At 39.5% G+C, this 27,993-nt stretch overlaps 1 protein-coding gene across 2 annotated transcripts in view; it reads left to right on the forward strand.

Moving 5' to 3' along the window:
- Positions 1-4,788: 4,788 nt before the first annotated feature.
- The window catches only part of KCNIP1 (potassium voltage-gated channel interacting protein 1), a 498,864-nt gene continuing 475,659 nt past the window's right edge, over positions 4,789-27,993 (forward strand). The window contains exons 1-2 of one of the 2 annotated variants that reach the window (XM_032702739.1): positions 4,789-4,805; positions 5,846-5,962. In XM_032702739.1, the coding sequence (XP_032558630.1) occupies positions 5,875-5,962 (88 nt within the window). In that variant the 5' untranslated portion in view covers positions 4,789-4,805; positions 5,846-5,874. Of the gene's footprint in view, positions 4,806-5,135; positions 5,963-27,993 lie in introns of those variants that run through there. The other variant, XM_032702738.1, reaches the window with a different exon arrangement.

The following is a 27,993-nucleotide window of genomic DNA, read 5'->3' on the forward strand; positions in this document are numbered from 1 at the left end:
ACAATTAGTCATGCTCGACAGATGGAATATTAAATAGACACTATCCCATTTGAGTGGACAGTTTGTGAAAAATACTGAAGTATACATTCCTATCCAGCGAAGAATGCTGCCTGAATCGAGAGATAACTACTGTGTCATAAAAAATCAAGCTTTGTAGTGAAGAGGAAATCTTCAGGCAATGTTCCTGAGGTTCTGTCTGATAATGCTAACTGGAATTACAGAATGAATGTAAATACAGTATGGTCATTATCTGCCTGACAACAATGCCAGAAACCAGTGGAGAAGATAATATCACAGCTGGGATGCTGCTGCTAGACTGCTACAAAAGAAAAGTTGCTGCTGCTTTGTTCTTGATAATCATACGCAAGTAAGTTTATCTGGTTATATGTCAGTTTATCAGATTTGAAAAGCAGCTATTAGTACAAACTTCCTTGGGAGTCCAACCCAGTTGGATTTCTACACATGGAAAATGCTGAATGTTAATGGTGGTGCCATTGCAAATAATAATGGTATAGGATACATTGTGCTGAGAGCTCTACCCACACAGGCTATCGGCATTCAGGTTCTTCATTTTCCAAGCTATTCCTTGAAGTTATACTTTTTCCTAGGAATCAATAAAACTATGATTTTTGATGTGTTAATTTACCTCAAATCTAGAGGTAATTAGGACACAGCTAGCAGGAAAAATTGCCTGTACTTGCTAGACTTCCTTCCAAACAGATCATTGAAGTTTCATTCATGGTCCATCCCGAGGCAGCTGTACCAATTGGGAGTGCAATGAAGATGATACAGTATGCCTGTGATTCTCTTCTGGACCGAAGAGAACAGCTGGCACCTCTAAACTTCCATCTTCTAAACTTCTGGGTGAGACTCTGCATATCATCTGTTCCTATACTCTCTTCTCTGGGAAGGAGAGCTGGGTGCACAGACCGGGCAGGAATCTCTGTCATGCTCCAGTTAAGTGTCGAACTTTGACAATCAGGACAGCAGGGACTACCAGACTCAGGATGAATATGTGGAGACTGAAAAGAACCCTGGTGTGGGAGGAAAGATCCTACTCTTTCTTACTGGTTTAATATAACAGTGCACCATACTGACACAGAAAAACTTCTTAAGAAAAAATTTATGAGGAGTTTGAGAGGAGCTTCTGCAATGATGCACTCCCCAAACCACAGGAAAAAGGACTGATTTGGGTTATCCTACTCAGACTGAGATTGTTTTTGCTTTTGTGATAAATCTCTCTGTAGTCTGATACAAGAATGGACCAGACCAAATACCCAACTAGTTGACAATTGTCTCCCATGACACCAAGTAGCAGAAACTTAGGAAAATATTATTAAAAAATACAAGTACTAGAGTGTATTCTGAGAGTACTCAAACTCTATGATGGATCCTGGCCATCCCCTCCTTTACCTTTTTGGCTTCCACAGCATGATGACGATGTCTGTGGTATGAACTGGGTAACATGAATGTAATACCCTGACACCTATGGCAGCAGTTAGCTCTGGAATTGCTCTTTCCAAATCTAAAGTACCCACAGAAAAATAGGGATACTCCCTTTATGCTGGAGAGGGCTGTGGGAAAGCAGGGCATCCAAGTTCACAGTCGGATTGTTCACACTTATTCATGAGCATTTGCTGTGTAGTTTCAATTTAAGGGATTAAACTTTCTCCTGATGCAAATAGGTTTAGCTGTCTTTTATGTCAGTACTGGCTGAACCTCAGGTTGAACTTAACTCCTTTGAGTCTTACATACTCAGAGAATATTTTTACCTCTCACCCACCCACACTATGTTCCCGAATGGCAAATTAGGATAGAATAATTTCCTATAATACAGTTTTAAATCTTTTGGGGATGATGGTTAACTTGTATATAGTGTTCTTAGATTTCACATGCAGAAAATTAAACTAAATATGGGGTTCAGTGAACTAGTAACATTTCTGAATGCTTTGTTAACTATTAAGTGTGCTGAAAACTGATGTAAAAAATTACAGGACATATTCTGTACTCTTTTGGAGTTTATTATATTAAAGCCTTCAGAGAAAAATATTTTCCCCTACATCCCAACCTTTCCTTTGAAAAACCTTATTTTCGCAGGCCTTTCTACTTTAGATTGACCTCCTTAGACTTCTAGTAATATACAGAAATTTAATATACAGAAACATTGTTTCTCTTACTCTGGCCATTACAAAAAAGCTCACTTGAGGATATAACACCTTTTTTTCTCATGGACATTCTGTGTCGATTGCTGAAGACATTTTCCTGCAATGAGAATAAGCTGGCTGTGTACTTTCCCACAGATAACAGCAGTGAGACCCTTCAGGATCAGTAAAATGCCCAAGTATTTTTTTTGTTGGTGTTTGCATATCAATGTTTAGAGGGCCTCTGGCTACTGAAACTTCTGCTGAAAACCTGGGTAATTCCAGCCTTCCCTGAGCTACAGGACTGAGTTCTCCACCACTGCACTGAACCTACTGCACCTTTTATGCAACTCTGTGGTTACAACGATCCCCTACTATTGTTGTACATTTTGTGTTCCTTTTGACCCATTTTCCTCTGTTATTGATGTGCTGGGTTTGGCTGGGATAGAGTTAAGTTTCTTCACACTAACCCATATGGGCTGGTTTGGATTTCTTCTGGAAGCAGTGTTGTTAAAATAGGGATTTTTTCGTTACTGTTGAGCAGCACTTATGCAGAACCAAGATCTTTTCTGCTCCTCACCCCACCAGCTAGCGAGGTGGGAGGGCCACAAGTATTTGGGAAGGGATACAGCCAGGACAGGTGACCCCAACTGACTTCAGGGATATTCCAGACCATATGGCATCACGCTCATCCTATAAAGTTGGGGGAAGAAGAAGGAAGGGGAAGACATTTGGAATGATGTGACTTTTTTCCCCAAGTCACTGTTACATGTGATAAAGCCCTGCTGTCTTGGGAATGGCTGAACCTGCCTGCCCATGGGAAACAGCAAATTCGTTTTGTTTTCCTCTGTGTGTAGCTTTTTCTTTCTCTATTAAACTGTCTTTATGTCAGCCCATGAGTTTTCTTGCTTTACCCTTCTAATTCTCTCCCCCATCCTGCCATAGGGGTGCAAGTGGCTGTGTGGGGCTGAGCTGCTGGCTGGGGTTAAACCGTGACATATGGGCCAAAAGAGGCAAATGGATGTCTGAGAAGAAATCTCATTCTCTCTGGAAATTAGAGTGCCAGTGAGGCTTAAAGTCCTGTCTGAATATTATACAGTTTTATTTTCCCTGCTATGTAAGACGTCTCAGTTTCCATAACTTTTTTTACTACTGCTCGTAGCATTCCTTCTGTTTATTGTCCTACATACCCCCCAATTATATCATAATGTAGATCTATATAAATGCAATTAAACATGCTGCAAACCTTTGATATAGAGATATACTAATTAACAACCTGCTGACTCCTTGATTTCCCTATTGACGTTTTACTGCCTTATTATAGCTTATTTTTTTCTTTTGAAGAATCACATTTTCAGCTTTGAATTGGAACTCTGAGAATAAAGGACAGCCTTGGAGACGGTTTCATTGAGGAGTTACTTAGCACTGTGCTTTCAACAAATCACACCCACATGCCCATTCCCACCCTCCATCCTCACATCACTCTATATTCTTTACCTTACAGGTTGTTAATCCGTGGTGTAGGGGATAGAAATATTATTTACATATGCAGCTTGTGCACTGCTCCCTGTTTAGCCATATGTTTTTAACAATGTTGAGGAATGTTTTTATTGACTCAGTTTCCCATTCATAACATTGGGCTGAGGACCCTCACAAATATAATAATCCGTGAAATAGAGAAGTCATGTATAATCAAGGCTCTGGGCTGTGTGGAGGTGATGGTGGCAGGAACACCAAGACTTTGGGGTATTTGAAATCCAGGTGGGGAGGATGTGGAGGCAGCAGGGCCCTTGCCCCTCTCCCTGCCTGCAGAGAGGAGGGTTAGCCTCAGTGCTCACCACCGGTGCCTCAAAGCCTATTCTGAGTGCTCGGCTGGCAAACTTTTGTCCCGTGGAGTACAGACCCGAGATAAAGGCTGCAGCCGCAGGGGATGTCCGTGTGGGCCTAGCGGCAGCCCTAGAGGCCTCCCCCACCTCTACTGGCCGAGGGCAATAGTCTTCATGAGCTCATACCTGTTTTCCCTTCATGCTTTGTGGAAGTTTTCCAAAGCTGGGGACTATTACATCTGAAAAGGCCTGAAATTAAATGTGAGGAGACGGGGTGGAAGTGAGGCGGCAGCAAAATGCCCTGTGCCTGCCGGCTCAGCACGGGGGTGACAGCACGAGCACAAGCTGACGAGGTCATTTTATCCTCAAGTCGCTTTTTACGTGCGACAATTTTTCTGGGGTAAAATGACGCGGCGGGAAGCCACTCTGGACAGTGCTCTGCGAGGAGGGGGAGGTGAAGAAGCTGAGAGGCGGCGTGGGGAAGGGAGGCGGCAGCGTGGAAGTGCCCGTGTGAGGGGAAGATGAGGAGGGGGAAGGGCGCTTCCAGCCGAAAGGGACAGATAGTCGCTTGTGTCAGATCAAAGTGAGCCATTTGGCAAAGCCCTGGATTTTGCCTGAGGAATGTAAGTTATCCCAGTAAAGCAGTTTACTGCCCCCTGAGTGAAGGGTATATCGCTGTTCCCTGAAGTGCAAAGCTGTTTGCTGCGCCTATAGCTCGTAAAGGCGGGACTAAGCTGTTGCCGCTCGGAGGTGATGGGTGGCTCCAGAGCACTTTGTTAGAGAGAGGGCTGATGAATTAATCTAACGGGTGGCAGCTAGGTGTGAGCAGAAACCTGAGGTAAGCCTGGTAACCGGGACAAGCAAACTGCATTTGGGAGATTGTTTAAGAACACCTGAGATGAGGTCAGCATGAATTAAACCAAAGATGCTTGAGTCTGCCCAGCGCTCAGGTGGGGTCTGAGGTATCTCCGCTTCGTTGCTGGACGCATCAAGTCTTTTTATTCAGAGTATTCCAGGCACGCAGCAATAACTTGACTGAACTGGAGAAGGCAGAGCTGCGGCTGTTGCTAGGGGATAACTCCCTGTGCAGTACAGGGAGCCTTGTGAGCACCGGACCAGCACGACTGAGGCAGCGGTCAAAAAGTGAAATGTAGTGCTGCAGAGGGATGAGCCTGAGTCCAGCCGGCTCCGGAAGGCTGAGTGCTGAGCAAATCGCTATCTGAACAGCATCTAAGCTAGTAAAATTAAAGAGATTTTTTTTTTCTGGGTGCAGCTTTTTTTTCTACTTCTAGAAGGTTTTGCAAAGGAATGCTCTGCAGCCTTCTGCATGCAAAATGTGACTACAGTTTGGTAGAATGAAAAAATAGTGTTATTTTTGAGGTTTCCTTGGCCTGAAGAGAGTAAAATCGACAACGTAATTGAAATCAGCTGGAAAACAGCACCAAGAAAACGGTCTCCAAACAGTAGCCTCTTTTGTTTGCAGCAGTCAGCAGCCAGTGACTCCAGCATTCCTTGCTGCATTCCCAGTGCCCAGCGTGGCAGCCCTGAAACGGGGCACAGCCTGGTGAGGCAAACCTTCCATGCCCCCTGACTGGTTTAGGTGTTTTTGTGCTTAGCAGATTCTATCAGGTCATCGCGGCAGGTGTGTGCAGTTCCGGTCGAGAGGCTGATAGGGAGAACTGTACCTTTAATTAAAAGGGGATACACATTGCTCCATTGCAATCCATCCTATAAGCTTCAGAGTAGCAAACCTCAGTGCAGAGCCTGGGACTTGGTGCACGAGGGCAGAATTCTGTGCATTGCACAACCTGTCATCTCAACTTTGTAAAGAACTCTCTTTTTTATTTTTTTTTTGTTGTTATTTTTGGACTTTGAAAGAGAGAAGAGTTTTTCTACCCGTCTGAACCATGAGTGGATGTTCAAAGAGATGTAAGCATGGGATTGTCAAATTTGCCCGGACTATTTTTAAGCTCATCACAGGCACTCTCAGCAAAGGTAAGGGAAAACATTTTAGTTCATACTGTTCTTTTGTTACTTCTTCTGTTTGCTGTTAGCTTTGTGGGGGGAGTTTTCTAGGCTTTAAGAAAGCTTCTGATAGGATTTATTGTGTCTTCAGAGGTGTTCTGGTTTAATTCTGGGAATTGGCTGCTCTGAAAGAAGTTGCTGTGTGCAGTGAAGATTGGAGCTGTGCTGTAAAGCCTTATGTAATTGTTTCTCACTTGTGTAGTTTGTAACCTGTATTTGTCAATCTGCTGTGCTTCACAACTGTAGCAAGCTATTTTGATGTGTTCAGAGGCGTGTTTGTGAAAGCAGTTGATGTGCAGCTTAAAATATTCAAAGTCTTCGTAATTGTCAGTAATAGGTACTTCTCTGTGTCATTTTCTACTTTAGTGTCTCTTGCTTGTTTGAAGCATGTGTGTACCTTGGTTCAAAATCTAGGTCGCTACTTACCGCATACATTTGAGTATCTTTTGTTTATCTGAGTTTTGCTTGTCACTTACACCCTGTGTACCTTCCCATGTGCGGGTGGAAGAGTACCAAAATTATTTATACTGTCCTCTTTACTAAAATCAAACAACAAACAAAATAAACCCTCTATTCTGCTTTGTACACCTAGTAGTTTCTGTGTTGGTGTTAAGGTAAGTTATGTTACTTTTGTTGGTCATTCCTTTCACCATGATACTTCTCAGCACACCTCTGGCAGTTAATTATGTGAGTATTGATGATTTGTTTAGGAACTCCTGACATAGTAAATAAATATGCCTGAATGCTGCTTGCCTGTTGAAATGTGGTCAGTTCTTAGATGAGGGTCAGACTTCTCCAAGCTCTATGTGCTTGATTGGAGGGGGTGTGGTTTTGAGAATTAATAGTAGAGTTCAGGCTAAATTATTAGCAGAGATATTTGTATAAGGCTGAAGAGTGTCTGTTATGATGCAGGTTTTTTTAAAATGCACAGTCTGAAGCTCTTTTTAATGTATCATAGTCAAGGAGCGAAAAAAGAAGCACTTAAATTTCAGATAAGGTTAGAATTCTTGGATGTGTGTGGCTGTGTTGGCTGTCTGGAACACATATGCTCTAGCACTGATTTTAATGTTTAAATTGTTTCTTAGGATAAAATAAAGTAGGCTGAGGTGATTTTTAAAATAGCAAATGTAAAGGTGCCAAGGACTTTTAAGTGCAGCTTACTTTAGCAGAAACTTGGGAAATTTATTCAATCTGTCTCTCTAGAAAAGAAATGTAGTTCTTAGACAGCTTTCTCATATTAACCTTACTGGCTTGCAAAAGAAATCAGCACCAGAAAATGTCTGTTTCACGTTAGGAATACTGGACAGGTCGGTTGCTTTTAAAATCAAGATTGGTTTAAAATTACATCTTTGTGTGTTTAATTCTTCTTCTTCTTCCACTTTACTCCATGTAATCCATAGGGTGTCAAACACCAGCAGAGGAAAGATGAAAAACTTATAAAAGTCTGTTGTAGAAAAGAACTGTCAGATGTTGGTTATAATTAATGATTAATACCAGGATGTCTCTCTTAATATTAGAAACAAGAGAGAAAAATAAATTACTTATTGTCATGAGCACAAGAAAAAGTGATAGGATGCTGTCTCCAAGACCTTTTCTTCTACAGCATGTCAGTATGGTAAACTTGGTGTACTTTGTTTGTGCTTTTTTCAGGAGATAATGGAATACAGTGTGTATGCTACTATGTTCACAAGTCATCAATGATAAATTTTCTGTTGTTTGTTTGAACTCCACTGAAGACAAGAGGAAATTTCTGATCTGGTGGTGTTTCCCCACACACTCATGTAGAGCAGTTCATCTAATGGGGAGCTTTTGAGCAACCCTTGGTTTGCCTGACATAGTAAATGAAATAATGAAATGAGACTGCCGGAGTTGCCTTTGCTTTGGCGATGGGATAGATGAGCATGTGAGTCTGACAGGATAGCACTATATGAAGAGCTAAATTTAGAGTATAAAATGTCCAAGATCTGCTTCCCCCACCCCTCCTTCTGAACTGTGCCAGCATTGCACTATCGTTGTCTTTGTAGCTGATGCAATGGTATTGTACAGTTTTACCAATTTGTTTCCCATGGCAATGTCTCATTTCAAGCTGTTTGGATGAGATAAGAGTGGCTTCCTATGAAACCTAGGGAGCCAAAGAATTAAGAAAGAATTTAAAACTCTGATAAACTTCTTTCTTTCCCATTCAGCTGCTTGTGTTTTGAACTGGGATTCAGGAAGGAATAAACCATATGAATTAGTTTGTTGCACAGACATCAAAGACCTGATATAATAAGAATAAATGTTTCCATATGATTACCTATGAAACTCATAACTAGAAAGAAAATTATTAGAAAAAGTTTTGCTTGGGAGTGTTGAATTAAAAAAAAAAAGGCATTGACCTTTGTACATTTCTCCCAGAGCTTATTGTTAGTACTCCTTTTATTAAACTGCTGCATGTTTTTGCATATTCAGAATTATCACCTGTGTTTTTCATCACATTCCTGCTTCATTTCTTTCTTACTATTTAACGTGGGGGGGTTTTATTTTTATTTTAAATATCTTTTACAAGAAAAGTCTTTATTAGCACAATTTTACTCTCCTCTTATGCTTCTGTCATTCCGAGGTTTTTTACAGTGGGAGATATTCCACAGTTCAATGAGTTGCATTCTTAGCTGTACTCTATGGTTTCTTGCTTGTCTTAATAGCATTTTTCTTTCCTCTTGGTTATTTACAATAGTAAAATGAGACAGTTGCAGCCATGAAGTCTTTCCTTTTGCAACAACGTGTGAGGAGACTGCAGCCTCTCCCTGCAGTGGGCAGTAAGGGAATAGGCACACCTGATACCACTGTATGGCCATCAGCCTGGATGGTATGTCCTGATTTACACCTGCAGCAAGTCTATGAGGCTGTAAACCAAGAATTTCATAGCTGGTACTACTTCTGCAGAGCGGGGCTAGCAAATTTTGCCAGCTTCTTAGTACATTCTTACTTGGAAAATCTTAGTACCAGAGCAGAGGTCTCTGTGTCTGTGTAAGAGAAGGGCCTCCTCCATAGTTCATATGGTTTGAACTGGCTCTCCCTGCCAAGTACTCCAAACCTTACCCACAGATAGTCCCCCCTCCCCCCCAAACCTCAGGAGAAGGGGAAAAAAAAATCCAAGAGAACCGAAACGAGAAGAGACAGCTAAGTGATATATATATATATATATTAATTATATATATATACTATAATATTAAATTATATAAAGATATTATATAGATATTTACACTTATATTACAGTTATATACAATTGAAATATATATACCAAGTTCAAAAGGGAAAGGGAAGGGGGGAAGGGAAAAAGGAACACAAACAAAATAGAATATACATGATCAATAACCCAAGATCTAGCAATTAAAAGAATTAGTAAAAGAATATCTTACTACTCTCCTTGGGACAACAGAAAGTCGCTCTGGAACGACTGCCGGCAACCTCCGTCTCCCAAGGTCGGCAAGGCCTTACCAGGCCTCACTCCCCAACATGGCAGACTCAACAGCAGGGAAACCCGCACCTCAAAGCTGCCGGAAGGCAAGAGGGCCGAAGGCCTTTCCTCCTTTCTTCTTATACCCTGGCTTACGTAAAAATCGTAGGGAATACCGGGTAAATCTGGGCACTTCCTTGGTTACAAACTGGTCACCAAGGAAGGCCCAGACTAAACTACCACAATAGCGAAGGCATAGTGAGATGTATGCATTGAAGAAAGTATGCCCCCTTACACTGGATGAGCCAAATAACCCCTTATTCTCCTTCTTAGCTTGGGTGAGGGTCCAGCACCTCCAGGAAAGAGTGTAGAATAGGCTTCTAGAAGTGAGTTACTGTGGCAATGGACAGTGTGTGAGCAGCAGCAGCTTCAACAAAATTGCCTTTGGGAAGGTTTTGTGGGAAGTTTGGGTTTTCTTTCACGTTACCTTTATTGTGGTATGTGAAATGGTGGTGTATCTTCCATGGCCTGGAAGCAAAAACGGGTGGCAAGAGTGAGTTTGTGGAGAGTTTCCTATTGAGCAGAATGATTAAACAAGGAGCCTGTGTGAGTATGAAGGTATTGCTAATGCCATTAAAAACTTAGTATAGGAGGGCCTTGTTGAGTTACCAAAAATGGAAGCAGAATAAGACCTCTTGGATTTCTAGTTATGTGTTCTACTTATCAACATGAGAAAGCAAGATGATTTTAGGGACCAACTACTTCAAAATGTTCCTTTGCAAAAGCAGATAAGCTTTTGCAAATTAACTACCCTTTCACCTTTGTTCCCAAACTGCACCTCTTTTAGTTATGCTATTAAGATGCTTGCCAAAGGCACTCATTTCTGTTTTCTTGCTTCTCCCACTTCTATTCTGCAACCCAATTCATCTGGAACTGGTAATTTGTCCACTTTTCACAGTTTTAATTGCCTAATTATCTGTTCCACTGCAGTGATAAAGTCTTCAAACATCTTCTCCCAGCATCTGAGACTGAAAGAAAGTATTCTGAGTGTTTTACAGCTGTGTGGTCTGCTTTGATGCTTCTTTGTGAATCCAAATTACAGCTAGTCTTCTGAGATGTTATGTGAGATGGTAAGGAAAGTGCATGGTCCCTCTTAGTCATACTTAGGCTCTGTCTCCTCTCAGTGGAAGTTAATCTTGTGCCTTGGGAGCATACTGGCACTTCATTAGGTTTGTCCTCATGACTGTAGCCTCTGAAAATGCAAGGGTAGGGGAAATGTTGCTAGATGCCCTAAAGACACAGGAAGGTTCATTGCAGTTGTTCAAGTGATGCCAGGGTTCCTGCACCTGTGTGACACAAGAAAAGATACTTTGATCCTCCTGTGGCTTCATGGCCTGCCTTCAACCCCTTGAAATTAGAGCTACTGCCTTCAAGTTTAAAGAAACTTTATTCAGGGGGATCTGATTCAGAACAAACTGATGTATCAATTCTCTATTTTACTTTTCTGGGTGTCTTAAATGTTCTTTAATAAGGACAGTGGTTACAGAACCCATAACAATGTGCATTATAGAGTGGAGTTAGAGCTTGTCCATGGTGGTCATGCTTTTCCAAATTGTCCTGAAAGTAAGTGAGAGTTTCTGTACATAAAATACTGTTACAGAGGGACTGCTGCTCTGAGGGGCAGAATAACTATTTTCACTTAGAGAAAAGTCTGCAACTACTGAAGCTTCACCTTTCAGTACCTGATCCTAACTCTACCCCGTGAAGCTCTCTGATTTCATTAGATGACTGGTGGGAAGGGTGGTTTTTGTTTTTCTTTTAAAATACCAACATATCTAGTTATATTTTCTCCGTATTGATCCGTCTTTGAGCCACTAAGTAAAATACAACCTCTGTTTGGTATGTTACACCTGTTTGTGTCTAAAAAATAAACTGCAAATAAAGCTATCTTTTCCACAAAGGCCATACTGCTTAAGCAATCTGAACATATGTATATGCATTGCACTTCTGTCTGTCATCAGAAGCAAGACAGATTTTAAGAACTGGCAATGAGAGAAAGTGATAATGCTCTAGTCTCCCTCTTACAACTTTTTATAAATCTCTGCTTCCAGAAACTAATGCCTTTGCAAACATGTGGCTGTTAGAAATGTATTAAAAACTTAATTGTTTGCAATGGTGTAGCCCCAAAAGATAAGTATGTAGTGTTACTTGTTCAGAAAAAAAAAAGAAAATTTTTCCTTATCCTCTGGGAAATTCTTCAGGAAGCTTTTTTTAAATGGTGTTTTGCAATAAGCATTTGTGTGTGTTTCTGTCTGATAGCCTGGAATACTGTGGAATCTTGGGTGTAGTTAGATATCTTATCAGTGGATAAACCATGTTCTCTTCTGGCATCTAAAGTAGTGATATTAGGTATAACAACTGTGATATTTCTGTGGAATATGTTTGAAAAATGCAGAGCATATCAGTTTAACTGTCTAGGTCTGTATTCGGACCTATAGTAATAGACAGTTTCTTTAGAGAAAATATTATTAATTTTTTTTTGCGTAACTGATAGTTTAATCTGCAGATTTTCAAAATGAAAAAAGCCATTCAAAAAAAGCAATAAAGTAATCATATTAGATTCTATAGCATTAGAACAACTTACAAAAATCTTATTGTGTGGGTGGGTGGTTTTGATTGATTTTGGTTGCTTTTTTTTTTCTTTTTTTTTTTCTCCCCATAACCAGTAGGCCAGACAGGAAGCATGCTACTGGCAAATGGGCATTTTAGGATGATGCTACTACCCACTTATGTCAAGCCATCTTCAAAAGTTATCCATTTACACTTCAATTTGTTCATTAGAAGGTTCATTAGGTCAAAATGTATTGCAGCATGTTCATTTGCACAATTTGAATTGACAAAATCTATGTGCAAATTAGCATATCTATATCGCTACAGTGTGGGTATAAATGCCACAGAAAACAAGTTTAAGTGTAAATGGATAACTTTTGAAGACGGCTTGACATAAGTGGGTAGTAGTATCATCCTAAAATTAGCTTAAATTAGCACATGAAGTGTAATTTTAATGTGTGGTTTTATCTCCAGTAGCACAATAATAAAGGGTGACAATAAGGTAACAGTTGTCTGTGTTTCCTGTTCTCAGAAACCAGTCCTCAAGCTGCAAGTCAGGTCTGGTTTTTTAAGCTATATTCTGTATATATTTTTATTAATTATTCCTTGTCTATAGGGTGTCTTTGTGTTGATCACCTTCATGCTAGCAACAAAACTTGCAGTGGTGTTCCTGCTCCATGCTGGGTGCCTGGTAAAGCTAAGTAGCTTCCTGAGCATGAATCCTATTGTTAGGGCTTGCAAATGAACTTCTGTCCTGACTTCTTTATGATGGTATCTGTGGGATTCCTGTTATTGGACCTTTGGTTTTGTTGTTTTAGTATGAATAGTAAAGCTCATAAATGGTAATGTAATGGAAAGCAGGCATGGGAAAGTTTTAACTACAGCAGCATTTAAGCTTGTGATGTAATTGGAATAAATATTCATGACCAACTTCTTTCCCATTTGCACAGCTTTACTAAAAACCAATAGCATGCATATATAATTTGACTTTCACTTCTCAGATGGCTCTAGCTTTTAATTTCATTCTTTGTAATGGCTGTTTCACAACATTTGGCTTGCAGGGCACGTGGGTGGAGTACATTTAATGCTGATAACTAGAAGCAAAGTAGTCTGAGGTTTAAAATAAGAGTGATTAATGCTTTCTTTCCTAAATGGGAGACTTTGTTCAGTAGCCTTACATTACAGAGTGTGAGAGGAATTGCTACCACAGACTTGATGAGGTGCTCATCCTGTGAAATCAAAATAGTTTTGAGAGTGTAAAAATAAAACCTTGTTATATAATACACATAATTGCATCTAGCCAAAATTAATATAGTTTTAATTTACTGCACTCTGAAAATTGCCCATATCACTTAAATCTACTAAATAACAAGTATTCAACTTGCCTGCCTTTGAAATTTTGAAATGGCACCTTCAACTTCTAGGTAAATTTCTCTTTCAGATGAGCAATAACGGATGATATTTTTCTAATGCTTTGTTTATGTTGTATGATTTGATGCTGTTTTGCCATTTGTAAATGCTTGTAGCTAGAAGATCAGATGTTTGTTTCCGCATAATTTCAGCAAGAGTCGCATTTAAACTGGATAATGGAAGATGTAATTTACAAAAACATCCATTGTAAAGGGAGTATGGTGTGTTTGAATCAGTGGAATGCCAACCATCTTACCCTGAAACTGCTTTCCTAACTCTGGTTATGAAGCGTGTAAAAGGCTAAATCTCTGTAAAAAAGTAGATGACATGGAGACTCTCAAACTCTTGACTGGTCTGCTTCTTCCACCTAGCTATGAATAGGTATGACAAAGCTGCCAGTAAATGTGAGGAAAATCATGTGAACTCCAAACAAAGATTCCTGGTGCTCTAGTTTAAATCTGAATCCTAGAAAGCCCACTTCAATAACAAAAGTCATCTGTGGAACTAGGCCAGGTAGGGGTGAATGTGTTCCAGGCAGCTATCAGTAAGACAAGAGGGCTTGGTCTTAAGCTCTGTCAGGGGAGGTTTAGGTTGGATATTAGGAAGAAATTCCTTGCAGAGAGGGTATTCAGACATTGGAATGGGCTGCCCAGGGAAGTGGTGGATTCTCCATCCCTGGAGGTTTTTAAGATGAGACTGGATGTGGCATCAGTGCCATGGTCTGGGAACCACGACGAGGTTGGGTCAAGGGTTGGACTTGATGACCTCAGAGGTCCTTTCCAACCCAGCTGATTCTATGATTGAGTGAAGTTGTTCTGCTGAAACTGCTCCAGTTTACAGAGGTGGTTATATGGCAGTGGTGAAGACCTGGAACGCATTTGTGATTGATGCAGGGATTATGCGAGACTGGCAGCTTTTCTTGTAATGAGACTGGGTCACTTTCTCTTCTTGATGGACTTACGGCTATTACACTTTTAAAATATCCACTGGATGAATGGGTGCAGGGTGATTTGCAGGAGTGGACTTCTAGATAAAAATCAAAAGAAGTCCATTACCTATTTAGCTCTGTGGATCCAGCCTTACTTGCAAAGAAAATCACTTGAAAACAGTGTAAGTAATGCAATACTTCGCCTGAAATTGTTCTGTGATGTTTTCAGACCTTGCAATACAGATGTCGGTCTTCATCAAACAAAATACAGTTTAAAAATATCTTTGAATTAACTATATTTCCACATGATCTGCTGTTGAGGGTGGTATGTTCTGTGGTTTGTGGGTTTTTAGGGGTTTTTTGTTTGTTTTTTGTCTATACCCTCAGAATTTTGGTGTAAATGCCATTTATTTTTTGTATACTTTCTTATCTGTGGATTTTATTACCAAAATGTTGTATGCCTCAGCACAATGTGTTGCTTTGTGATTAAGACAACAATTCACAATAATATCGGGTACATTATCCAGTTTAAATTAGAAGTGTGTGTTGACTACCAATGAAATTAATAATAGGCACCAGGGAAAACCATACTACTGAGAATATAATTCTTTTAAGTGTTTTGGTATGTTCAGTTGGAAAGATAATAATGGATAGTGATGCTGGGGGGAAATTCCAGTGAAATAAGGGCTCCTAAAATGTGTTTTTCACTCTTCCCACTACCTGACAATTAGACAGCAATTTTCATGATTTGTATGCAGTTCTAGTGGTGCTTATGAAAGAGGACTCTGTGGGCTCTGTGATCTTGCCTCTAGTATCAATCAAATGTCCTCTAGAGAAGTCCAGGGGAATGCAGCAAGCTTTGTGTTTAGTTAAGCAACACATTCCCACTCTCTTAATTCCTAATCTTACTGTGTGATGGGAGGAACTGGGGGAAAAATTAGTAGATTAAAATCTTGAGATCTGAATAGGTCATCTGTTGAGATACATACACTAACCATCAACTCATGCTTGTGAATAGTTAAGTCACTTAGCAATCTGAGTCTCTGCTTTATGAGAATAAACAGAGTAAATTACAAACACAATAGGTCATTTGTCTTTCAAAGAATAGTGAAATCGTTCATAGAAATTTGTAGCAGTAGTCTGGTTTTTGCCTTTTACATTCATAACTTTTTGTGGTTAGCATTATTACTACTAATGAGTTTTTCATAATCATCAACTTCTGATAGCTCACCAGCATTTCAACAGTTGCACAGTGTTCCTGGAATAAACTGGAAACAAAAAGTGTGAGATTTTTATGATTTACTTTCTAGTAGAGATAAACATGTTACTTTAGAGGAATAAGCATCAAAATGCATATTCTAATACTAAAAAAATATGACTCTTGTCATACCACACTGAAGTAGTAAAACTGCAGTGGGCTGTAATAAAAACTATAAGAACGATCTGGATTCAGTCTAAGAGACCAACAAAAACAAAAAGCACATTTCCGAACACAAAACTGGAGGGAACATAATTAAGCTTGAAGTTGACGAAAGCATAAAAAGTAAAATAGAATTCTCGATTTCCTACTTAAATTCCGTTTGCTGTGATGTTTTGATTTTTTTTTTCATCCCATACCTGACACATTCTATGAATATAAGGAGTAGTAGCTCTTTGTTATGTTTTTTAGGGAAATTCCTAAATGTTGAGGAGTTTTTGACTTGGCTTTGAAAATGTTTGCAAGCTTCTCAAATTGTTGAGTTGTGTGTTTATGCTGATGCCTTGAAAGGAATCTTATTGCTTGTTTCATGAGAAGAAATTTGTGATTCAATAAATAAAAGCATTGCATAAATGTAATCCATGCTGCAGATCTGGTAAGTCAAGATGTTGCAGTGATTGTTACTGAATTGGCAGCATGGTGAGCTGTGATAACCACAGTCTTTTCAGTTTTCAAAAGGTTGCATTTGTAGTGACGTTAATCACTCCTACAGAAACTGGAAGAAGTGTTGTTTGCATCAGGGGCTGGCATTTGTATTTATGAGTTAATACCTTATACTGTGCCCTGTCTTCATCTTAGAAATAATTCTGCTTTTTGTTGTCTCATAAATACAGGAAAACAGGAGAAGTATTTGCTTTATGAACATTACTTCTGCAAAATTACCATTACAAGCTGAACATATTCACAGTATTCCACAGTGAGGTAAAAGATCAAGACCACAGACTGTCTTTTGAAGCCAATTATGATAAACAAACTGTGCATTAGTCTTTATAAGAGGAAGAAATGATAATATGAGACAAACTTATTTTACAACTCTAATATGCTAAGAAACTTCTTTAAAGCAAGGAAAAGGGAGAACAGAGGTAAGATTTTTTTTAACAACATCTATCTGTTTGTTTGTTTTTATTTTTTAGAAAGTTGGGGGAGAGGAAAATTAAGCTTTAAATGCTTACTAAATACTATTGTGTCTACCTGTCATGCAGCTAATAGCAAAAGTAAGGCAATGTTACTTAAATCAGGAATTGTTTTGGATGGAGTGCAGCAAATCAGACTGTAAGGGGGATATGGTAATCTAGATCTGTAGGAATTAATTCTTCAAAGCAAGGATGGGGTGTGGAGAGCTGAAGCCCACTCAAAGCTTCTGTTTATCTGGTTTTTTTCAGACGCTCTCTGCTGCCAGATGCTCTCTGTCTTACAGAGGCTAATTTAGCATTTTTTAAATGCTTTTGTAGAAGCATAATTGTTTAATCCATCTTCAGACTCTCCCAGTTTTACTATACACTCAGTGCGTGACAGTACTGTAGTACGAAAATTGAGATGCAATATATGCAAGGAAGGATAGAATGAATTTGATATCTTCTGTTATGGTTTAGTTTGGATTTTTCATAGCACATTACCTGCAGGCTGCATAACCTCAGATAACGGGAGAAACAACCTGTGTGGGTTTTTTTTTTTTTAATTGTCGTAATCTTCCTTTGCAAGAATGAGAGCCTGGAATAACTCCTATACACCAAAACGTCAAGCAAAAGTTCTTGTGGTTTCTCTTTGTTAGTTTACATATGCCAGAAGTCCCTTGTCAGGCATAAAATAGTAAAAGCTGTCTGAGAAAGTTCATTTTGGTATTTGTTTATTTTGTCACTGGCTAAATCCTATTGAATTTTACTAGTTGGGGTATAAATCCATTTACAAGGAATCCGAAACAGAAGAAAGATAATATTATAGAAAGTGTATCAGTTTGGCCTGGCTCTCCTGCCAAGTCCAACGTCTTCTCTCCCCTCTCGTTCTCCCCAAGCGAGGGGAAAAAAACGAACCACAGGAAAAAAACTGAAAGAAGTCCGAACGAAACGGGATTCTATCAAATATATATATATATTACATTTATTTACAATTATATATACAATTTGAATATATTGTACACAAAACGAGCTCCTGAGGGGAAAAGGGAAAAGGGAGGGGGAAACAGGGATAAAAGAACTAAAACCTAATATCTTTTAAATATACACCTTCAATAGAGAGCTAGCGAATAAATATAAAAATGAATTAAATACTTCCCTGAGCGGGACAGCAGAGCTGTGCAAGGCAGCAGCCAACTCCCCCCATGCCTCCCGGAGAGACTGGAGATAACGGCAGGTCAGAGCAGGCAGGCTTTGGCCTATACAAGCAAAACCATCTGCGAGAGGGACTTGTCGTCTTCAGCCACCGGAAGAGCGAAGAGAGTGAACTCTCTTATCCGCACCTTTTTATATGTTGTGTTACGGAAAGGGATGATATGGAATACTTCCTTAGATTCTGACCCTATTGCCAAGGAAGGCCTAAAAAACCCAAGAAACCAACTCACTACAGAAGGCCATCTTTTTCAATTATGCAGCAATACTTGCTTTGCACTTGACTCAATACCAGGAGCAAAACTCTGACCCATGGCAACTGCAATAAGCCTCACTCGAATGATAATCAAGTTCTTTTGATCAAGTTGTCTTAGAATCTATAGTGAGCTTTGCTGCTCAGGACCTCGGTATGACGTCTTTTTATTTTTTTTTTTTAAATGACTGTGACTTGGCAAACAACTCATCCTCTGAGCCACAAGTTGTTTGCTACTATTCATGCAGATGAACATCCCTCAGAGAAGCACCCGCCCCTTTTGCTTTTATGGTTATTTGTCTCTTCATCATGGGGCTCAAAGGATAGTCCTAATGCATATTTATTGTTTTATTCTACTAGGTGAGGTGTTTAGGAGGATATATGGTCATCTGGACAATTAACTCCTCCTTTCAGAGGAGTTAATTCAGCAATGAATCTGACATGCAATGTGTCTGTCTTGTGGTTTTTGATCTCCTCTCCAAGAAAGTTGTTCTGTGTATTCACAGTGATTTACATAAATAATAAATAGCTATGAGTAATTTTGTAAAATGACTGGTTAATAGCTGTAGGAACAAGCAGGCCTAATGGCAAAGCCTGGCATTTCTTACATGCTCACAGTTTTGTCTTCAGCCCAGCTAAAATCAGTCTTTAGCTAGTTGAAGACTAAGTTCTTATAAAAATGATTTATCTGAGAATGACCAAATAATTAATTTTCTATGCTAAGGTCAATAACCTGAACACAAACTAGTTCTTAAGACTTTCCCAAGTACAAGAATCTTGGATTTACATTTGAAAAGAAATTTGAAATTTCTTTAAGTCTTCACCCCTTTAAAGTAAATTAATATCTTCTATCCACCATTATAGGTTTTGAGAGACAGATGTCAGGCAAAGTTTTAAAACCAGTTCTCTCTTTAGGTAAATAATTTCATGTGGCTCGACTGCAGAACGTTTGTTAAATATCTTAGAAAGAGAAGAAATATGATGTTTTGGAGGAGTTTCTAGATTATTGTGAATAACAGTGGGTGTTTCCTAAGATGAAATAAACTGGTGAATTGCATTTTAAAATTATAAAAATATATTAAAATTATTAGGCAAAATTTTTGCAGCAAATTCATGATCCTTTGGGTTGGTTTAAACATTCGAAAGTAGGTGAAAATAGTCACAGAAGCCCAGTGAGGAGCTGTAGAAGAGGATGCAGTAAGCTGTGCTCATGCTGGGCAAGACATTCTTTAATTTATATGCAGAGGTTTTGCTGTTTTATTTTTAACAAAGACTTTGTTCCCTAGGTTGAAAGGAAAAACATTCAGGTACATATAAAGAATACTCTGTTACAAGGCCTTATAAATGCTTACTTTATTAAAGAACAAACTAACTACCACAAACACCCTTTGCCTTTTAAAAAATAAGTGTGGAATAGTTTGGCCTGTGTCTCACATAGTGGTAGTATAAAATGAACTTTAGATTTGCAGCCCTTATTGGCACTTTCAAGATGAAAACGAGAGGTACCCACCTCGTGGATGTGGAGGAAATCTGAAGAATAGCATACAGAAAAAGCTCCTGTTGAGCAAAACATGTTGTAGGTATTGGATTCCTTTTCTCATGAACTTAACAAGTGCTGCTTTCAGGACCCACAGCTGGCAGAGCCTGAAGTTTAGTCAAATCTCTCTTTGCCCTCTAGCCAGGATACATTAAGCTATATGAAATGGTGAAGGTGGCCTAAAGTATCTTTGACTGCCTGCCACTTACCGCCATATTCTGATGTACACGCTAAATTCTGTCTTGCTCTAAACAGAAAGGTTTACAGATTTTGCTTCTTACAGAAGAGTGCTGAAGTACCTAAGCGTACCTTTTCCACCTATTACACCTTTTCACCTCTTTCTCCTCCAGTTGTTAAGCTATAATTTAGCCCCATGCTACCCTTTATCAGCTAACTGATAAAAACGAAACTAAAATTTGAGAAATGGAAAAAAAGTTTCTCTCCTTGCATAGCACAAAAATGACAAGTTCTCAACTTCTTTGTATCAAATGATCCTCTCTGGGCTAAAGCTAAGATGAAACATATTAGTTCTGAAAGCAAATAAAATGAACTAGGCCATAAAAAACTAAAATCTAGCTGTTCTTCCAGGTTGAGCACCCTTTTCATTCCAAAGGTTCCCAATGTACAGTTCAGGTCAAAAGAGTAAGAAAAAAACTATAACAACTTTTTCCAAATATTGTATCCCACCTAAAAGCAGTTATTTTCCAAGGGTCCACTTCTGACACCCTCTTTTAAGGCCTAACATCCCTTGTTTTTAGACAGTCTAGTTTCTCATGTATTTATCACAACTTTACTACAAGGCATTAGCTATGTACACTTGAATAAATAAGCACCATATCTGTGTACGGAACTACTGGAGGGGTCCAGTTATCTTCTTGCATCAAAACAACTATTCGCTCCTTAGAGTCTGATGTGGAAGTCACTTGGGAAGCAGAAAATCAGTAGAAAGTGAATTTCTGAAGGAGGTTGTGTGACATTGTTCTCATTAAGACTTCCTATTAATTATTTCTCTAAGCATTTTTAGTTTTAGCTTAATTCTTACACTTTTCTTTACGAAACTGGACTAGAACTTTGAGATACTTTTCTTAGTGTTCTCCATGGGTTTTCTCGGTTTTATTTGTATTCTGTAGTCAGTGTTCTTGTCTATTTCCATCTGTAAGGCTGGAGCAGTCCTGTAATGTAGCCCAGATTTTCAAACCCCATCCTACTTTATAAAAAGATATCTCTAAGCAAGTTGAACATGTATTTCATTAGCACACTATGACAAATGTTTATGGTAACCTCTTGGCAACGAATACCTGTATACAGTATTAGTAAAGCACCAAGTAGTTGACAGTCAGATTGCTCCTCTCATGACAAGGGATCTTGCCTTTAGGACCTAGTGGGAAAGAGAGCTAATGGCAGCCTATGTTTTTCATGCAAAACTTTTTTTTTTTTTTCCTAAATAAGATAACGCACAGGTCTCCTTTTTTAAAAAAGAAAGAAATTGTCAGGAAAATAAGGACTGAAAACTTGTGGTTGGGCATTTTCTAAGCCTTTCTCCCTGCAAGCCCTGTTTTGCAAGGGACTCGTATTCTCCACTTATACACAGCAATGTCCCTTGGTATTCTCACTGGCTTTTGCTTCAAATACTGATAAATGGCTATCAATGGACTACTGATACACTTCTTGATTTGATCATCTGGTATCACAAACATCTTCCATTTCAAAATGTAGAACAATTGTAACACTTATTAGGATGCAAATTGTCCAGGCCTAGCAACGCACTTACTGGTAACCTTTCTGGTTTTCCCTCTTTACAGTGGAACTCCATGTTAACTGGTACAGGTTTCCAAGCCAGCCAAAGTCAAAGTCATATGGACTCTACATGACAGACTATGCTGTAAAGACATTGCTGTATTAGAAAATAAAGAATGAAGTTGCATAAGGGACCAAGGAGGAGGAAGGACTCTGAGCTTGAAAAGGCACAGAGGAGCCAGGCAAAGAAATACTTTATGCAAGCAGATGTCATGGTACAACTTTATCAACGTGCATCTTTTCTCTGGTGCGCTGATACGCTAATATCAAACAATGCATTACAGAGATCAAAGAGCTCCTCTGTGTGTTTCTTAACAACAGCAACATCAGCACAAAAAAAATCCAAATCTACTCATGCCAAATAAAATTATGTGAAGCATCTTTTTGGTAGTATTTTTATTCTTTCAAAGCAGTCTGTTGCTCCATGTTCAGGAGGGGAATGCAGTTTCTATAGGCCAAAACTTAAAGTAAGTTACCTTTACTCTTCCTTCTGAAGCTCTTTGTGAAAAAAGCCATTTTTTCAGCTTAAATCAACTGCCTTATGTGCATGGAAGCGCAGTAATGCAGACTTTTCCATTCTGTTTTCTATGTGGGAATTAAAGCTGGCATTTTTTTCTGATGAGAGCAGAAGCATGGGATGGAATCACAAAAAGCAGTTCCTTTTGGTTTCTTTTCCTGGTTTCAAGTGAATCATCACAACTGGTTATGCTTTTTCTACCTTGTTTGCTGCAGTGTTATGTCACACTAAAAATACTGCATCATATATTGTGCTTGCACAATATAAAAACTTTTCATTTTCAATATCATTGAAATTGTATGAGACGTTCATTCTGTTAGAATTCTAAAATGGATATTTCAGTTTTGAGATATTGAAGGAGGATGCCAGGGAAATTAAAACTTTAGGTGCTAGTGTCTACATTTTAATGGAGAAGACTTTGTCATAACTAAAGAATGGCTTAAATTTACACTCAATTTTGTCTGTGTACAAAATGTTTGGGTTGCTGCCTTCCAGGTAAAACATGAACAATAATTTTATTATTCTCAGTCCTTGTGTTTGAACTGGCAAACTTCATCTCTTAGCAGCAGCTTAAACTTCATATCAACCTATGTATGTTTCCCTTTCCAGTTCATTAGTTCATTAATGAAGCCCTTGCTTCTTATTGAATTTCCAGTAATATAATGTGAGAAAGCCAAGAAAGCTGTCTGCTGAAGACATTTCTTTTAATGATTTTTTTATTACTGCAATTGTGCCCCTGCAGAGAATTTATATGGTGAGAAGGCTTTATAGGAAAACCTATCTCATCCCACTGGGCAGGGTAGATAAAGTGCTTAATTGTAATGGGTATTGATTGGTTTTAATTTGTTCCCTGTATGCAAAGAACCAGCTTTCCCTTACATCTGTTAAGGAAAAGAAAAGTGCATGTCCCACCGACCTTAGACTGCTCTCACTGGAGTTGTGCAGGGTGCAAAAGTACAGCAGGGCTCTAGGGTGGGTGATAAGACAGCCAAGATGTCCTTTTGCTCATGCAGCACTCTCACCGCTGTGGCCCGGGTTCGATTCCTGGTCAGGGAAACTCCCCTGGGCAGATGGAGCTTGTCAGCCCTGTAAGGCCATCCATCTAAGAGAAGGTCACTCTAAACAAACATGCGTCCTGAGGACCTCACTGCCACTGTCCAAGCTTGATCGGCCCCGGCAGTTGAACCTCAGGATTAAAGGGTGGGCTCAGCTCAGCGCACACTGTGTCTCACCTAAAAAATGCATTGCGCAGGCTCGAAGGGTAAAGACCTTTCCCAAATCTTCATTCGCGAAGACTGGCCATACATCAAATCCCTCAGTTTGAGGGAGAGGTTGATTTGGCATGAAAGGAGAACTTGGTGCTCTGCTGTGATTCCAGAGTTACAATCCTTTTAGAGATCTGGTTTGTGGTTGGGTTTTTTCATTTGTCTGTTTTGTTTTGTTTTGTTTTTTTACTTTTAGTCATGACTACAAGTGTTTTGCATGGAAATTCCTGCTTTGGTCCTGTTCTCTCACCTACCAGATTTTAAGTGAGTTAAAACTTCAGCCAATTTCTCTGATGGTTTCTTCCCAGGAAATGTTTCTTCTTGTTTAAGTTGAGCATAATCTGTATTTGAAGAAAAAGTTCCATAATGGCAGTAACAGAAATAAGGATCACATCATTATTTTAATATCTATCATAATTTAATCAGGTTGAGAAGTGAAAGAAGCCTCTCTTTTTTCCCTTCACACTTTTAAAGTGTGAAATATTTTAATGACTTTATCTATCACAGATGGTGATGCTATGTTTTTTTACACTGTAATTCAGAATTATTTTTATGGATTGATAGTTTTAAAGAAAATATCACAAATACTGGTGATGAACTGTCCTAGTTACAGGGGCTGGTACCAGTTTATCACTATGTGGTTGTAACTGAAACTGTATTCTACACCCTCTATGCCATGTCTGATGGACTGGTAATAAATGCCAGGTAATAGCTGCCAAGGGCACACCTGACACATCAGGCTACAAATTGGGTGATAAAGAAACCCCCAGAGGCAGGGGAGTGTTCTTTTGTTTTCACACCAATGACTCAGCTGTGATAACTCCCCTCCAGAAAGGCATTAACACCTTCACACGCAGCCTGAGGGGTCATCTCTGCTAATGGGCCACAATGGGCTAGCATAACAGGCAGCTGCAACACCGGAACCATCAAAGAGTCCAAAAATATCCCATGACTCACAGATTTAAATCACCCATTGTGAAACTCCCCATCTTGGGGGGGGTACTGGGCGTTCCCACCTGAATTTGAGCATATATAAACTTTGGATTTTGGGATTTCTGGTACCACTCATAGGATCCTGAGGAGGATCAGAACTCCAACAGGACTGCGGCTGCCACTCTTGACAAGACTGTGATCATTACGTCAACAGGACTGTGACCATCATCTGGACCAACAGGATTTAATTTCCTTTTACTTTGCACCCAGGGGGGCCACATGGTGCTCAGCACAGGGGTTGACAAACACCATTCTGTTCTTGTCCCAGGGTGCAGTTATACATCTGTCTTTGGGGGTTAAAACCAGTTTTTTCTGTATCATTGTATTTATTGTAATCTTTTTAGTAAATTGTAACTGATGTAATCTCTCTTGAGTTGGGTTCATTTCTCCCAGCAGTTTACTTTTAAACCAGCACACGAGCCTTCATGCAAGATTTTGTTTTCAGATTTAAGTCAGCTCAAAAAATGTATTTAACAAATAATAAAACCAAAAAGACCACAAACAGCCAGGCTATTTACATCTGAAGCAGCTTAGCTTTTGAACTAATTCCACTACAGGTGCAGAAGGAATTATATATGAAGAACTTTGCAGATTTAGTGGATTCACATAGTGGTATATAGGTACATTGGCCTAAGATGTGCTGACTGTGGTGTAGATGTGATCCTCCCCTGAGATCTGCCATTGTGTGTCCACAGGCTTCAGCTGCAGCAGTGCTCCATTTTCAGCTTGAAGTAACTTTTGCATTGGTTTGACCAGGTAATACAGCCCTCTGAAACTGCTGCACTGTGGGTTCATGCCTACAGCACTTAACGTGTCTATGGAGACTCTGGAAGAGTAGTGTGCTGGTCTTTGATACCTCTGGCTCCAGTCACATCCTTGACTAGAGGCATAATTCTGAGCAGACGGAGGGTTCAATCAATAAAAACTTTCAACATCAGGCTATGTATGAAAAGTCACTTGCACAGTGTAGTAGTAGAGAATAAAAAGCTTGTTATGCTAATCTTTCCAGTGCTGGCCCTCTTGGTCTCTACAAGGGGTTCATAGGTTCTATTGAAATAGGAAGATTTGAACATCTAATGAAATCAAGGAACAAAATGTTAATGACATTTTATGGAATTCATTAAACTTGGTAATAAACTTTGCATGCAACATCCTCTCTCATCCAGAATGAAATGCTGAAAACACAAGTGTCTTTAAATACCCTAATATCCTAGGCGGTGCTAATAAAAACCTCTCTGCTGCAGATGTAGTTATGCCTGCTGGGATGCACTGGGAAGCCGGTGCTAATGGCTAAGCTATGTGCAGCACTGTGTGTTGTTAAAGAACCTGCTTGTCTCTTGGCCTGGCAGCTGCAGTGTATTATTAGTGGGCCTGTTGCCTGGCTTTCCTGGAGCACAATAACAGATGATAGAAGAGAAGTAAACTTCTTTCTCTATATCCCAACTGCTGACCTTCTGTTGCAGCTTAAGGTATTGAGGATCTGTCTTTTCACAGAAAGCAATTTTTTTAAAAAAATCAACAGCTAGTATTTGATGAATTGCAGACTGAATCCCTGAGTGATCAAGGTGAAAGAACTTTTGGGCAGGATGGAGCTGGGCTTGTAGCTCATTGCTACTCCTGCACTGTCCAGCAAGTGCAAAAACCAGTATGCACTGTTCTATATAAAAGTGCTATTGTTTTCCTATTATGCAAATAGCGAACACTGCAAGTTATACAGGCCAAAGAAATTATTTCAATTTACCCCTTGGCATGCTTTGTTCTTTATTTGGTGCTATATGCAATTATTTATATTACTAATAATTTTTAAAAAGGTTACATCCAAATGGTTCTGTATTAAAAAGAAGCTTGAAACAGTGTCAGAATATATGTGCTATACTCTAGTTTGCAGCAGTTCTCTTTCTACTGAAGTTTACCTTCTATCACAATAACAATATATTTCAACATACACTTAATATTGAGCTGAAGGGCTTTCAAGTTTGCAGTTTGAAAAATATTGATTGTGAACAGTTTGGTTCCTAGGAAGCAATTTAACAACAGCATCAGTGCTGTGAAGAGCACCCAGTAAATACGTCAGGATGGCTTATTACATGCTGCTTTTCATAATAAATTGAGAAATAAACTGTGTAAGATGGGAGATACCACCCAGCAAGAGCTGATTTCAGCAATGAAGGCTAATGGCTGCCTTTGTATTACTGGGCTTTGTAAACATCACTGTATTTATCTAACAGGTAGCATTCTGCATGTGTGCAGCTTTTGGTGAAGGGTGCTCACTAATTGTAAGGAGTTAAAGAGCACAGGTGCCCATCTCAAACACTGTTACGGCTACAGAAGGAACTTGTTGTAAGATAAGCCTCTACAGTGGGAAGTTGAGATAAGCACAGAAGGGAGGAATTTGTGACAGGAAGGCAGTAATTCCAGGCCTGGGAGAGGTTAGGTCTGGTTAGCACATCCTGGTTAACGCAAGTGGACAGATGTTCCCACTGTGTCAAATGGTATGAAAGGAAACAATTGCTCATACACATATCACCAGTCAAAGATCACCCCAAGTTATGGGACAGACGGCATCTGCGACCACCAACGAACACCGAAGCACCCCCAAACTAATTTCGGGGACCTCACCAGAGGACTGTGCACGATCCATTAGTGTTGCACCAGACAACTCCCATCCCCAGGGAAGGTAGCTGGGTGTTTCCACCTGAACCCATTAAATTTTGCTTCATGGGCTTCCCCCACCTTGGAGGGATTGAGGCATGCGACCATCACTTGGACCAACAGACATCCAAATTGCAACAATGAAGTCTAGTCACTGGATCCATGGGTGGTGATAGCCTTCCTGTCCACTATCTACTCTTATTCCTTTCTTTCTCTTTTTTTCTTTTCCTTAGATATTTTCTTAAATGATATCTGTCTTGATACCCTCTCACACACTATCCTTCCGGACAAAACATCCAGCATACAGCTGGATAACCATGTTACATGATGGGTGAGCAACTGGCGCAGTTGTTATAGTGACTGGGGTGACATCAGGCTGGTGACGAGCCACTAGTGAGGCTCTACAGGGCTCCATGTTCAGCCCAGTTCTCTTCAACATCTTCATAAATGACTTGGGCATAGGACTCAAAGGAACACTAAGTAAGTTTGCCAATGACACTAAATTGGGAGGAGCTGTCGACTGGCAAGGGCAGAGAGGCTCTGCAGAGAGACCTCAACAAATTAGAGAGATGGGCAATCACCAACTGTGTGAAGTTTAACAAGGGCAAGTGCCAGATTCTGCACCTGGGATGGGGCAGCCTTGTCTGTGTTGTATAGACTGGGGCATGAGGGGTGTCAACAGTGGGAGTGGAAAGCTTAGACAAAGTTATTAAAAAGTAAAGCCTTGTCCGTGATTTTCAAGGCGCAGAAAGGATTCCCTTGCTTTCTAAACCTCTTCTCAGAGAGGAGTCTAGGTGCAGCTAACGCAATCTTAGCCTCAGATTATATTAATGATTAAGGAATTATAGAGGTATGATTGAACAACTTTTGTCCCGCAGGTTTTAATTATTGGTAAAATGAGAATATTTATATAAAATGAATAATTTATTTTATACAAATGATCAGACAGATTTTAACCAAAACTATTTACTACACAATATAAACACTAAAAATCTACTAGTAGAGTATAATATAGCAT

The sequence above is a fragment of the Chiroxiphia lanceolata genome, chromosome 15 (genome assembly GCF_009829145.1).
Source record: "Chiroxiphia lanceolata isolate bChiLan1 chromosome 15, bChiLan1.pri, whole genome shotgun sequence".
Taxonomy (NCBI): Eukaryota; Metazoa; Chordata; class Aves; order Passeriformes; family Pipridae; genus Chiroxiphia; species Chiroxiphia lanceolata.